Source organism: Salmo trutta, chromosome 8 (assembly GCF_901001165.1).
Source record: "Salmo trutta chromosome 8, fSalTru1.1, whole genome shotgun sequence".
Taxonomy (NCBI): Eukaryota; Metazoa; Chordata; class Actinopteri; order Salmoniformes; family Salmonidae; genus Salmo; species Salmo trutta.
In genome coordinates this window covers 36,048,290-36,063,194 of record NC_042964.1, presented here as the reverse complement: position 1 = coordinate 36,063,194, position 14,905 = coordinate 36,048,290, and the positions used below count along the sequence as shown (strand labels likewise).

The 14,905-nt window shown below is 44.4% G+C and overlaps 2 protein-coding genes across 3 annotated transcripts in view; one reads left to right on the top strand and one right to left on the bottom strand.

Annotated features, from left to right (window-relative positions):
• The window catches only part of LOC115198788 (signal peptide, CUB and EGF-like domain-containing protein 1), a gene marked incomplete in the record, with an annotated part of 78,443 nt that extends 72,776 nt beyond the window's left edge, over positions 1–5,667 (bottom strand). The window contains 2 exon segments of the mRNA XM_029761065.1: positions 3,350–3,472; positions 5,504–5,667. Coding sequence (XP_029616925.1) covers positions 3,350–3,472; positions 5,504–5,591 — 211 coding nt within the window.
• Positions 4,638–13,568, top strand: LOC115198789 (sorting and assembly machinery component 50 homolog B). 2 transcript variants are annotated; one of them, XM_029761066.1, is made up of 15 exons: positions 4,638–4,760; positions 6,935–7,048; positions 7,180–7,281; positions 7,390–7,477; positions 7,658–7,764; positions 8,087–8,217; positions 8,769–8,856; positions 8,973–9,101; positions 9,217–9,288; positions 9,382–9,468; positions 9,588–9,658; positions 9,821–9,888; positions 10,001–10,147; positions 11,895–12,036; positions 12,876–13,568. In XM_029761066.1, the coding sequence occupies exons 1-15, from the start codon at positions 4,722–4,724 to the stop codon at positions 12,919–12,921; spliced, it is 1,431 nt and encodes a 476-aa protein (XP_029616926.1). In that variant the 5' UTR covers positions 4,638–4,721; the 3' UTR covers positions 12,922–13,568. The 2 variants fall into 2 exon arrangements, with proteins under 2 accessions (XP_029616926.1, XP_029616927.1); XM_029761067.1 differs by lacking the exon at positions 4,638–4,760 and adding an exon at positions 6,438–6,606.
• The last annotated feature ends 1,337 nt before the right edge of the window (positions 13,569–14,905 follow it).

The following is a 14,905-nucleotide window of genomic DNA, read 5'->3' as shown; positions in this document are numbered from 1 at the left end:
CTGGCTGCTACTGATGAGCAGAGAACCACGTGACTGTTGAGTTATAGGCCTACTCCGAGAACAGCATGGGGCTATTTTAATCCAAACTGAACTGATAGGCAGGAGAACGGTAATAGTCCTTTTGTTTCACACTGTCACTGAAAGCGTAGCTCTTGTTGAGTCCATCAATAAATACAACTCCTGTAGCAAAATAAGAATGATTCTCGGAAACCGGTTTCTCCGAAACCAGTTCTCATTTGTAGCAGTTTCCTGGGAATGAAAACGTCTCCAAAGCACTAACGACAGTAGGGACACATAGGTCCTACACTGTAAATGTATAGTAGCGTCTTTCTAGATCAGCACAACTCTGATCATCAGAGATCATCAGAGATGCCGTCTGAAACCACTATGCCCAGCATTGCGAGGACAGAGTGATATGACCTTGTATTATGCATAACGGTTTATGCTCTTTCACGTTGTCTCATTCTTCGGGTTGACAGCGCAGGGCCCAAAGTTCACATTTTTCCATAACGAGCCAGCAATATCAGCCCATGGAAAAATCTACAGAGAGCGGCATTCATAAACGCAAGATCAGATTTCAGAGGCGAGAGAGAGCAGCATTCTGTGGAGCAGGCTTTAGAGAAAGGAAAAGGGTCTGCCGAGAGAGAGAGAAGGACCATAATCTGATAGGAACAATTATGATTAAAATGCTATTGTGTGGTTAATTACAGGTAACCTGCAATAGTCTACATCATACAATAAATGCCTTATAATGGGACATAAACGCTGGTGCTTATAACACGTAATAAAGCATGAAGTGTTACCGTAAATTGTACTGGAAGGTTGAGTTATCAGCTGCTGACTACTGGGTCCCTCTCTGATCGAGTAAAGCCTCCCTGTCTTCCATCCTGAGGCATAGTCATTTCCAGGAAGTAGAGAGACAGCAGACGGAGAGAGAGAGAGAGAGGGAGAGAGAGCAGCTCTCTGCTCGCCCTAATGACTCTGTCCTCTGCACCACCGGGGTAATGTAATGTCTGCTGACGGGAAACATAGCCGGCCAATTACACAGCCCCTATCTAATCACAGAGGTCAGGGGTCAACTCACATCCACCATCCGTCTTCATTCTGTCACCCATTCCCTGGACCTTACGCCTCGGTCCCACCGACGGCGTCTTTGCACAAAACGGTACGCAGCATCATCTGGATGTGTGCGCAACGACAGTTCAACATTCACCTTCTGCTCCCATTTCTGTCAAACCGTCTACGCATACAGTTTGAGGCATGCGTTCGATCAATCCAACATACGCCCCACGCCGAACCCGCCGCAACTGCCTCTGCAACGCAATGCTGCAAGGCATCGGGGAGGCAGGTAGCCTAGCGTTTAGAGCGTTGGCCCAGTAACCGAAAGGTTGCTGGATCAAATCCCCGAGTTGACAGGGTAAAAAATATGTCGTTCTGCCTCTGAACAAGGCAGTTAACCCGCTGTTCCCCGGTACGCCGTCATTGTAAATAAGAATTTGTTCTTAACTGACTTGCCTAGTTAAATAAAGTTTTTTTTTTTAAAGGCAAACGCAGGGTTCATTTGGATGTGTATGTACTGTCGGTGTGACCGAGGCGTTGATTGTGCTGTGTCAGTACGGGACAGGAGGACAGGACACATTGGACTTCAGATACTGAGGCATACGCATTCATCATCGGTTTCTCCATCTGTGTAACACGTGCGCACACACAATTCAATCAACAACAGGGACAAATATATTCCATCCAAATATGAAATACACCCCTCTTACAATGTCAGTTAAACAAACGTGCATAAAGCACAATAAATCTGTACACACAGACAAACAGCAGGTCAGCCCTGTGCTCAGACAGCTGTTTCACGGTAGGAGGAACATATCCCTGAAAAGACTCAACCTTTTGTAGTTTCCTCTCTATGGACATCATTTAATATATTGTTCTGGGCAGCTCAATCTGGTCTAGGCTAATGACCATTGTGTTTCTGACTGAAGATAATCCAGCATGTAGCAGAGCTGCCTGGTACAATATCAACTGTTAATACAGGCGTTTCTAGCAATTCCAGAACGTCTCTCCAATGTCCCAGCTTAGGTCCAATGGTGGAGGCTTGCCAATAGAATTAGACTGGGGCAAAACAAATCGAGACAGAGCTATATCAAGTAGACCGGATTGCTGCCAATATGGACTTGCACGCAACTCAACAGAATCAGCAGACACACAATGGTGGAAATACTAGTCAATCTCCCTTACTCCCTCTCTCCAAGCCAGGTGGGGGATTATGGAGTCCGATGTAGGAAGACCGACTTACACAGCCTGAGGCATTTGATAAGTGAGCTAATCAAACAATGACACAGGTTCATCTCGTTGTGTTCTCCCCAGGTTGACCAAATGAGAGGTATAGAATCTCTGGAAGGGCAATATTCAGGTGAGTTCCTCAAACATAATACCTGCTCACTCTCTCTCTCTCTGTGTGTGTGTGTGTGTGTGTGTGTGTGTGTGTGTGTGTGTGTGTGTGTGTGTGTGTGTGTGCGTGCGTGCGTGCGTGCGTGCGCGTGCGTGTGTGTGCGCGTGTGTGTGTTTTTATGTGTGTGTGCTTGTGCGTGTGTTTCGGGGGGGGAGACTGGTACACAGCTGAGCAAACAGCAGAAAGTGTTGGATATAACTCACTGACATACACACAAATCCTTAAACATGCAGGAGACACTTGAAAAGGCCTGAACATAGAGACAGTGAAAACCCCTATAGAAAAGGGCCCATCATCACCACAATCCTCTCCTGCTCTCCTATCCTGGCTAGCTCTAGGGCCCAATATGACTAACGTATCGTTTTGTGTCCACGCTATTTGCCGTGGTAGCCTATAAGCTGAACCGGCGTTTGCGTGTGCGTGCGTAGTTGTGTTTCGATTGCATTTGAACGGCTAGACAGGCTAGCGTTGGGAGGGAGTGTGTGCTGTGCGCTAAGCTAACTCTAGTTCCAGCTGTGGTGCGATTTGAGGCAGAAATGAGTGGAGGTGTGAACGCACAGCCAGGTGCTGCCCCCTCTCACCCTCACACCTTCCCTCAGTCCACTTCCTCCCAGTTAATTAAGAGGGCTGGCGGGGGGGCTGGAGTCGGGAAGGGGGAGAGGAGGGGAGAGGGGGGGGGGTTCCTGTGAAACAGCTGTAAAACCTGCCATTACTGCTGAGCCTGTCAGAGAGCAATAGGGGGCGGGCGGAATGAAGTGCGGAGAGGACAGGGGTGTGGGGTGATTGAGGATGATGATTTGGATCGGAGTGGCGGGGGGGGGGTGAATTAAGTAATATAGAGGGGAGTAATATCACATTGAATCCATAATAAGACAATGGAGTCCAACTCACCTTCGCACTGCTTGCCGTCTCCCTTGTACCCCGGCTTGCAGATGCAGTTGAAGGATTTGGGGGTATTCTGGCAGAGAGCATCAATGTGACAGTCATCCGTGCCTTCAGAGCACTCATCGGCTTCTATAGAAATGACACAAGGGACGACTGTAAACCACTGGTCTCTAAGGACTCATCAATAGGACTAAGTCTATAAAATAGCGACGATTTTGGTGAGAGGAGAATGGGTTTTGTACAACCTCAATCGAATGTTTTAATCCCGCTCTCTCAGGGAAAGCTCAGTCCTCGTGGCCAAATGCAGCTCCGTCCAGATATATACAGGCTGGAAATATTTACTTTAAGATGGCAAACGTCCAAAATGTAAAGCTCCTCGTATAAGACAATAAGCTGTCAGGGAGGGAAATAGTGGATGGAGGGTGAGGTTTCTTAACTCTAGAAATGATACCAGTAGGTTATCTTGGATAACACTACAGAGGACAAAACCAATAATAATTGATATTAATCAAATACCATTAGCAGAGAGGTACACTAGTGTATCAGGGCTTAGTGGATGACTATGGAATACTGAGTGACTATACGGAACACTAATTGATCAAGTCAATGTTAGAGAGTCACATCTGGGGCTGAGTCCAGGGGCCTCAAGCCAGCTAATTACAGATCCTTCACACAGACAGACAGCGAAAGAGAGAGAGAGAGAGAGAGAGAGAGAGAGAGACCAAAAGTGTAAGAGAGAAAGTTTTATCTATCCAAAATTGTGTTCTCTTTCTCTCTCTAGTGATGTATCTTGAACTGAGAAGCAGCTGCCCTGTCTCCTGTCTTGCCCCTCATTGATAGCCCACGTTTATTTCTCTGTGGGGTTAAGCCCTGCTGCCGACCCCCGCCCAGCTCAACAAAATGCAATAAAGAAACAATAAAATGTCATTACAATAAATATTTTTTATCAAGTGGATGACTGATTTATTTGCTCCCAGGTGAGTGCCAGTAGAAATGAAAAATGAAGTGATAGGAGTAGGCAGTGGGATATAGCCTGTAAAACCTGGACTTGATAGTTCAACTGCAAGGTCTCACTGAGTTGTTGACAGTGAATAGATATAAGGCAGGAAACTGTTATTGCAGGTTCACCATAGGACTATTATTATGAAATATCGTCGACTAATAGTTAAATAAAGGCCTCTCCCGTGCTTCAGTGGCCGTCCCAATATTGACTTCTCGCTCATCCACAGTGGGGAGGGAGACAATGTGCGCCGCTATCCGCTGAAAGGTCGTCGATAAGCAGGTCGGGACGGACTCCTCTAGGGACCGTGAAGGCCACCTTCCCAACCCACGTACATATGGACACCTCTGGGCAGGCAACTGATCCGGGAAAGATGCTATGTGTCGGCTCATAGGAGGGATTCGTTCAAGCAGAGGGGTGAAAAGATGCTTAGTCATATTTGTATTCACACATTAACCAGTCCAGGACCTACCTCACAGATTGATCTGCGACGGGTAAAACATTCAGATAGATATCAGTCGATGGACCTAATTTCTTGTAGACTCTTCTCACTTTTTTAACATTCAGAAAGGGGAATTCAATAATGCGAAACAAATAGTAAACTTTAAATAGTGTTTAGAGTAATATTGTCCAAAAAAATGGACTCACACGCCGTCTTTTATTGTCAGTCAAAAAATGGGTGATAATGGTTCAGCTCCGCAAGGCCAAACGTAAACGTTTTTGCAGCCTCTGATTTATTTATTATATCACATCACCAATTCAAAGCCTATTATAATAGCTTGATTTGGCTTAACATGTATATATTTCATTCACTGTTGTTGTGCAATATCGGTGTTCAGCTATTTCTCCTTTCCATGCTGTTCAAATTTTGCTAGCCCAAATTATCCATCCTCAACCAAGTGGTTCTCAAAGGACCACGTTATCTCAACTATCTCAACTGTAATCTCAGTCCACAAATACTCTCCAATTAAAATGAATATAATCTACGTTAGCCTATGCATTAAAGAAATCCACTACGTTTCACCTATTCTACGCTGTCATTCACTGGTTTAACAGTTCAATATACCAGTAACAGGAAAAATAGACAGCACTAGCCTATCTTAAAAATATGTGTCAAAATGATATAAAAGAGAGAAAGAGAGAGAATGAGAGCTCTTTACCTGCGAGTCCAACATTCCCCATCACCTCACAAGTATTAATGAGGACGAAAAACAAACAAACGTCCCAGGAAAAACAAGCACTTCCCATGGTAAAAGGCGGTGATTGAATGCAGTTTTTTGGTTATGTGTTTCTTTGATAAGAGAACCGTTTTGGTACTGGCAGAGGCAGTAGAAGAGGACAGCGAGACCAGCGGAGCCGCTCTCTGATTGGCTTGCACGCATTTGAAGTGCGGGTTGGAGGTGTAGAGAGAGAAGAGAGAGAGAGAGAGAGAGAGAGAGAGAGAGAGGAAAATTGGTTGCTTTGGTTCAATTGAGTACTCAACGCCCGAGACCACAACCAACCCAGAAAAATCATCAAACTTTATCAATACATCTTTTCAGATATTTGTCACTAGCGTGGGGCCAAATTGTCAGCAGATGTCTCAACGCATGAATCATCATAATGTGGGCCTATTAATAAGGTAATACATCTTCAAGTTACAATCGTGGTGAATAATAATGAGAAAAAAAGAGCTCAGATGTAGCTACGTTTTCATGTTTTTCAGATAAATTGTCCCGCAGGCGCTGATTTCAATATGCTACATGCGTAGCCTAATGGGCAGTTTTGGGCACTTCCTAGTTGGTTGTGGTGGGTAGGCATATTCTTGTCATTCTTTGCAATGCAATGTAAATACTTTGAAATAAATTAAGTCACAAGAAGTATACATCCGAAGGGACCAACGTTGTCTGTAAATATAATGCACGCAAGTGCAACTCATGCACACGATTGGACTTGCCACAGTCAAAGCAGGAACTTTCCACAGGGCTGAAGTTTGAGTGTACAGATACTGTCCTCTGCTGGTCTCGAGACACATTACGTCAGTGCGCTGGTTTTGTCCCGCCCACCTGTCAGTGACAAAGGCACATGTTTGACCAATCACTGTGCGTAGAGCAGGCTTCGCAAAGTGTCATGGCGTCTCCCTTGAAGGGGGCTTGGACCTGGAAAATCTAGCCATTGTCAGTAGTGTCTTTCTTCTCTAAATAGGCCTGTTAAAAAACATTTACTTATCAAACGGGATATTTTTCAAGACAAAGACGTCACCATGGGGACTGTCCACGCCAGGGTAAATCTTCATTTCTTACAACCACGGGACGTGGGGATGAAACTCTGCATGACCTCCCCGTTCAGTGTTTATTGTATGGCAGGGTACTATGGACGAACGCATAGGCCGTGGACTAGATACAGAAATTACATTAATGGCAAAGAGTTGTATGACATGAGGCAAATAGTTATTTTACCATATTTTATGTAATGTTATGCAATATGGATTGTGTCTGATCTGTCAGCATGCTAGCAAATGTACCACCTTGACAGAACGAAGCTAGCTAGGTAGCTATTTAAGCATGGTCATAGCTTCACATTATTGTTCCTACTTTCTTGACACTATTCAGAGTATGGACTCTCTCCCGATGCACGGGCGTGACATGGGCGTTCATCCCGACGACATGATTGAGGTGCAGGAGGCAGAACAAGAGACTAAACAGGAGGTCCTAGAAAACAAAGACGTAAGCATCTCTTATCCAAGCTAACGTTACTCAAATTACAAGTTGTTCGCCATCTCCTTAGCAAAGGGAGCTGAGTAAATCATTGATCACCTAGTTGGAATGAATGCTGAGAATCTGACCCTTCATTGCAGGTTGTTGTCCAACATGTCAACATTGAGGGCTTGGGAAGAACAAAAGAGGATCTGCTGGGCTATGAAATCTCAGAGGTCTTCGATGCTAAAAACCTTATTGATGTAAGTATAAGCACTCTGGACTCCACATACTTAAACATGCACACGTAACCTACATACACACTCTGAAATGTTCCCTGTGCTAAAAGCTGTTTGTTGGGTCTTTGACAGGTCATGAAGAAGTCTCATATTGCCAGACAGAAATTGCTGCGTCTGGGCATTTTCAAAGAGGTGGAGGTTGTCATTGATACATCAGATGGTACAGTGTGCACCCATAAACGCGTGTGTGTGTGTGTCTGAAACAATATCACAACCTATCTCAACCATGAGATGTTGCCAATATGAAAGGATAACCAGTAAATAGATATTTGCGTCACTGGAGAGGAGCCCTCTGTTAGTGTAGCTGTGGTCACGGTCTGTTTTGGTCTGCCCCTCCCAGGTGCGGATGCGTTGCCCAATGGTCTGGACGTGACGTTCGAGGTGACAGAGATGAAGAGGCTGACAGGCAGCTACAACACCATGGTCGGCAACAACGAGGGCAGCATGGTGAGAGAATACACACACAGAAACACCACTCTCTCACACACACACACACACACACTTACAGGAGCACTATAACAAAGCATCACACAATATTGTTCATTGAAACCCCTGTCGCGATGACCCAGGGAAGACGTTCCTAAATACAATTGTGTGATATAGAGGTGATTTCCAGATTGTTTGCAGACAGACGGGTTAAGCAGCTTCTCTGCCTCATTTTCACTGCAAACACTTCTAAATAGGTGCATAGTGTGGTAATGTATGTTCACAGACAGGTAGAACAGGTGTGTGACCCTGACCTGGGAGTAACATTGTCTCTGTCTTCCAGGTGTTGGGTGTGAAGCTTCCTAACGTGTTTGGCCGTGCGGAGAAGTTAACCTTCCAGTTTTCCTACGGGACCAAGGAGACTTCCTACGGCCTGTCCTTCTTCAAGCCCCAGCCAGGCAACTTCGAACGCAAGTACGAACAGTGAACACCGCTGTCCTTGCTCTCCGTGTCGATAGGAAATTAAAATAGCACTTGCAGGCTTCCCGAGTGGCGCAGCAGTCTAAGGCACTGCATCACAGTGTTGCGGTGTCACTACAGCTTGGGGTTCGATCCTGCAGCTGACCAGTCGTCAGTTGAATGGTGTTTCCTCCGACACATTGGTGCAGCTGGCTTCCGGGTTAAGCGAGCTGGTGTTAAGAAGCGAGGCTTGGCGGGTCATGTTTCGGAGGACGCATGACTCGACCTTCGCCTCTCCCGAGCCCATTGGGGAGTTGCAGTGATGAGACAAGATCGTAATCATGAAATTGGGGAGATAAAGGCGGTAAATATTACAACAACAAAATAGCAATTGCGGTGTAATGGCTGCCATTTTGTTTCAAGTTTGATTGTTTCCCTCAGTGGTCATATTGACAGTATGTTATGTTGCCATGGTGATATATTTATAACCTTTATGTTGAACATAGTTCAGTAATGAGACGACCACAGTATGGATCATGGCCCTGACAGGTGTTGTCTTGTTGCAGCCTCACTCTAAACCTGTACAAAGTCACAGGCCAGTTTCCATGGAGCTCCCTCAAAGAGACAGACAGAGGAGTCTCCACTGAGCTCAACGTAAGAGGACTCCTACTGTGTGTGTTTGTGTGGGTCTGTGTGTGTCACATTTGTTGTTTCCATTTTATCTGCCTTGAATTTCCACAGGGATAACTTTCTCTCTCACTCTCCTATAGTTTCCTTTGTGGAGGACCAACCACACTCTGAAGTGGGAGGGTGTGTGGAGGGAGCTGGGTTGTCTGGCACGCAGTGCCTCCTTCGCCGTGCGAGAAGAGAGCGGGCACACCCTCAAGTCTGCTCTCTCGGTACAAAGCCCTTTGTCTCTCAGTTCCCTTTATCAAATATTCGTAACCCTTAATGATCTTCACTCTCAAAATAGCAAGAATCTGAGTCAATCCACTGACCGTTGTTGTCTTGCAGCACACCATGTCCATTGACAACAGGAACTCTGCCATCTTCCCCAAGAAAGGTGCCTTACTGAGGATCAACCAGGTATGTTTGTGTATGTGACTTCCTCTGCATAATACACCACTGTAGATCTATATGAAGTGGCCATGCTGATGTGTGTTGTCTTGCCCTCTGTAGGAGCTGGCTGGCTATACAGGCGGAGACGCAAGCTTCCTGAAGGAGGACTTTGAGCTGCAGGTCAACAGACGGCTGGTCTGGGACTCGGTAAGGGAACACTACTCAGTCCCTAACCTGGGGGAAATATCCAGGACAAATAGGAAGTGAATTATGGGTACCTGAGTGTTCAACATGTCATATAACATGACCCTGGTGGTCTCTTTCAGGTCCTCTCCGCCTCCCTCTGGGGTGGGTGTCTCCTCCCCATTGGAGGTAGACCGTCCTCCATCGCTGACAGGTAGGACCACTCCCAACAGATTCATGGCACATGGCTTTGATAGAAATTGCTAGGTAGCGCCATTGAGTTAAAACTCATTCTGTGAAGTATTTATCCTCGACTGTTTAGGGGATGTTGTGAGTGACATTTGGCCTGTCATTGACATATTTCTGTATTGTCCAGGTTCTATCTGGGCGGTCCCACCAGTGTGAGAGGATTTGGAATGTACAGCATCGGCCCACAGAGCGAGGGTGAGGTCACGTGCTCTCTGTTTATTTGAACAGGCATGTGTGGTGCACAGGTTTGGGTCAGTTGCCCGGAGTCATGATGATGAAATGTAAGGGTTTACCTGTGTTACTGTAGGTGACTACCTGGGGGGAGAGGCATACTGGGCAGGCGGGCTCCACCTCTACACTCCTCTGCCCTTCCGTCCGGGCCGGGGTGGCTTCGGAGACCTCTTCAGGACACACTTCTTCCTCAACGCTGGGAACCTGTGCAACCTCAACTACGGTGAGAATCCTGAACTCCATATTAGTCAATGTTCTGTTTTTCATTGCCCCCATTAACTAATGATGAGTTATAGTTGAAGTGGGAAGTTTACATACACTTTGGTTGGAGTCATTAAAACTCGTTTTCAACCACTCCACAAATTTCTTGTTAACAAACTATAATTTTGGCAAGTTGGTTAGGACATCTACTTTGTGCATGACACAAGTCATTTTTCCAACAATTGTTTACAGACAGATTATTTCACTTATAATTCACTGTATCACTAAGTTGACTGTGCCTTTAAACAGCTTGGAAAATTCCAGAAAATGATGTCATGGCTTTAGAAGCTTCTGATAGGCAAATTGACAGAATTTTTGTCAATTGGAGGTGTACCTGTGGATGTATTCCAAGGCCTACCTTCAAACTCAGTGCCTCTGGTTGACATCATGGGAAAATCAAAAGAAATCAGCCAAGACCTCAGAAAAAAAAATTGTAGACCTCCACAAATCTGGTTCATTCTTGGGAGCAATTTCCAAACGCCTGAAGGTACCACGTTCATCTGTACAAACAATAGTACGCAAGTATAAGCACCATGGGACCACGCAGCCGTCATACCGCTCAGGAGGGAGACGCGCTCTGTCTCCTATAGATGAACATACTTTGGTGCGAAAAGTGCAAATCAATCCCAGAACAACAGCAAAGGACCTTGTGAAGATGCTGGAGGAAACGCGTATAAAAGTATCTATATCCACAGTAAAACGAGTCCTATATCGACATAACCTGAAAGGCTGCTCAGCAAGGAAGAAGCCACTGCTCCAAAACCGCCTTAAAAAAGCCAGACTACGGTTTGCAACTGCACATGGGGACAAAGATTGTACTTTTTGGAGAAATGTCCTCTGGTCTGATGAAACAAAAATAGAACTGTTTGGCCATAATGACCATCGTTATGTTTGGAGGAAAAAGGGGGATGCTTGCAAGCCGAAGAACACCATCCCAACCGTGAAGCACGGGGTGGCAGCATTATGTTGTGGGCGTGCTTTGCTACAGGAGGGACTGGTATACTTCACAAAATAGATGGCATCATATGGTAGGAAAATTATGTGGATATATTGAAGCAACATCTCAAGACATCAGTCAGGAAGTTAAAGCTTGGTCGCAAATGGGTTTTCCAAATGGACAATGACCCCAAGCATACTTCCAAAGTTGTGGCAAAAGGGCTTAAGGACAACCAATTCAAGGTATTTGAGTGGCCATCACAAAGCCCTGACCTCAATCCTATAGAAAACATGTAGGCAGAACTGAAAAGGCGTGTGAGAGCAAGGAGGCCTACAAACCTGACTCATTTACACCAGCTCTGTCAGGAGGAATGGGCCAAAATTCACCCAACTTATTGTGGGAAGCTTGTTGAAGGCTACCCGAAATGTTTGACCCAAGTTAAACAATTTAAAGGCAACGCTACCAAACACTCAATTAGTATATGTAAACTTCTGACCCACTGGGAAAGTGATGAAATAAATAAAAGCTTAAATAAATCACTCTCTACTATTATTCTGACATTTCACATTCTTAAAATAAAGTGGTGATCCTAACTGACCTAAGACAGGGAATGTTTACTATGATTAAATGTCAGGAATTGTGAAAAACTGAGTTTAAATGTATTTGGCTAAGGTGTATGTAAACTTCTGACTTCAACTGTACTTATAGTACATACTGCAAATAAATGTTCAATTGTCTGTTTGTGCATCTGCATCTGTTTTCCTGTCTCCAGGAGAGGGTCCAAGAGCACATCTACAAAAACTGGCGGAGTGTATCCGCTGGTCGTATGGAGCAGGCATTGTGTTGCGTCTCGGGAACATCGCCAGGCTGGAGCTCAACTACTGCATTCCCATGGGGGTTCAGAGTGGGGACAGGTACAACACACACATTTGGAGGAGCAGGTCAGACTCGGCTCCTGTAGGCCAGGTTGCAGTTGTAAATGAGAACTTGTTCTCAACTGGCCTACCTGGTTAAATAAAGGTGAAATTAAATATAGCGCTCTAGAAAAGAGCGTGAGAGCAGACTCTCATATACACTCACAGAGATGCAGTAGTGTAAAGTACTTAAAAGTACTACTTAAGTTGTTTTTTTGAAGTATCTATACATTACTATTTAGATTTTTAGACAACTTTTACTTCACTACATTCCTTTTTACTCCATAGATTTTCCCTGACACCCACAAGTACTTGTTACATTTTGAATGCTTAGCAGGACAGGAAAATGGTCCAATTCACACACTCAAGAGAACATTGCTGTTCATCCCTATTGCCAAATGCTTCATTTGTAAATTATGTTGGAGTGTGCCCCTAGCTATCTGTACATTTTTAAAAACATGACATTTGTGCCATCTGGTTTGCTTAATAAAATGAATTTTAAATGATTTATACTTGCACATTTACTTTGATACTTAAGTATATTTAAAACCAAATACTTTTACAAAAGTTGTATTTTATTGGGTGACTTTTGCTTTCACTTGAGTAATTTTCTATTAAGGTATCTTTACTTTTACTCAAGTATGACAATTGGGTACTTTTTCCACCACTGCAGAGATGAGGAGAGGTGTTATTGCTAGAATGCTATACAGCTCATATATGCTGTAAATAAACAGACATACAAGCCATAACACCTAGGTATACACATACACCAGGTGCGGCACATAGGTCCCAAAACTTTTCTTTGGCTCATCTTCCCTCTTTTTCCTACCCTGCATCAGGATATGCGACGGCGTCCAGTTTGGAGCAGGAATCCGTTTCCTGTGATGTCATCACCCTGCCGCCCGGGTCCAGCAGCAGAGAGCACAATGGGAAAGGGAGAAGAGCATTGTCACTTGTTATCCGTTGAGTGTAACACTAGCTGTGGGAGCCTACCAGAATGCACAGTCCTGGAGGAGTGCCCCGCCCCCTTTTTGATATTAACCACTATGTTTGCTGTGTTACTTTTGCACCAACCAATTACGTTTCTGGCCAAAGAGATTTGGGCATATCTCCCCTGCCTTCCAGGACTGCTGCCTGCCCTATCCATAGGGAAGTGACTATTGGTTTTGGTTCTATATTTATTTTACCCTATTAGAACTCTTGCCAACTGATTTGTCAATAGAATCCTGTACATGCCAAGATGCTGATGCAATAGAAGGGATCAAATTTAATGGGAGAACATATAACCAGCACTTTGTTTTGATGACAGAACTCACTTAGCCCATGGAAGGGAATTGACAACTCATGTCAAAACGGTCAGTTCTGCTATTTGACGTGTAGAATTGAGAGTCGACTCCCCCTCTCCACAGCAGCCCCTGTGAATCTGAGTTGGGAACCCCAAGTGTGACCCACCACCAGTGCTCTTACTGTTAGTCTTCTTTTTAATGTTGTCTAAGTTAAGTTACACAATAAATCACATTTGTTCCCCTTAATCTTTGTTTGTGGTTTCTCATACACATTTGCAATACTTTATTCAGATCCAAAGTTCATCTAAAACACCCTCAGACCTGCATTAATGACAGCAGTTACAACACACACAGGTGTGTCACATACAGGAGTGGGACTAAGTCTCACTGTAGCCAGTTTTATCAGCCTGCAGTTATTAATAGTCACACTATTGGTATAGGAGTCAACTGATATTTTCAATGGCTTGGGAGTGCACCAACTGTCTATACTTAACTGCAGCATGCAGATATCCAAAGCATGTCCAATTGCAACTAGTGAACACTGCATCGTCAACATTTGACTTACATTGTAATTATAACATATCAAGTATAATCTCATGGTAATCCATCTAGTTTGTACCGACAATAACTAACCAATTCTATATTTAATAAATAGTAGGGGAGACTGACTTACTGATCTGTGCCTAAAATGTAGCCTTGTGTCGAAGTTTAAAATGTCAAGATGGAATTGTCACATGCATTGTTCAGTTTGTCCTTCCAAACACTGTTCTTTTGTGATTAGCTTCATTTTTGTAAACATTTTTTTCCCCGCTGATACATTGCTCTTTATGATGTTGAGCATGGGTACTACGGAGGAGTGCCTTATATTTCCCTCATGACATTTGTAGGCAAACAAGACATGTCAGATTGGGGTACTAAGATTATTTACAAAACAGTACACTGTTGTCATGACTATGACATGGATACAAACCAGTAACACAGTAAGTATCCCTTTGGAAATCAGCAGGCTTATAGGGGGCACTAGGGGTCAAAGGCAACAACACTGCCCAGATGACCACAGTGATATCAGTAGACGTGTGTGGGGGAGGGGGGTGTTCATCCTTGCTTGAGCATCTCTTCATACTGAGAAGTAACCCTGTTGACCTTGGCATGGGGGAACCTGTGCCAGGCAGTTCAGTGTGGATGGGGGTAGAAGAATGTTTGATCAGAGCTCATTCACTTTGGGAGTCACAGCAGCAGGTGTGTTCTCGATGATATAGCTATGCAACACAGAGAGTAAGTACTGGTGTGTTCTAACAGTTGAACATTGAACCAACTGAGTCTGCCTACAATGAAAGATATAATATACCGTATGATGAAATGGAGACTTATGATTGATTCTGCTTTACAAACTTGAATCTGAATTACAGAACAACAAATCATTTTGATACGGATACGATTGTCCTCACTCATAAACAGTACAAATGCATAATTCCTCATGTTACACAATTTCCACTCAGGAGAGGGCATAACTGGAGTGTTTAAAGCACCTTGTTGTGAACGTTTGGGGTTCCTTCCACTACTATCCAGAGAGAGCTGCCCTG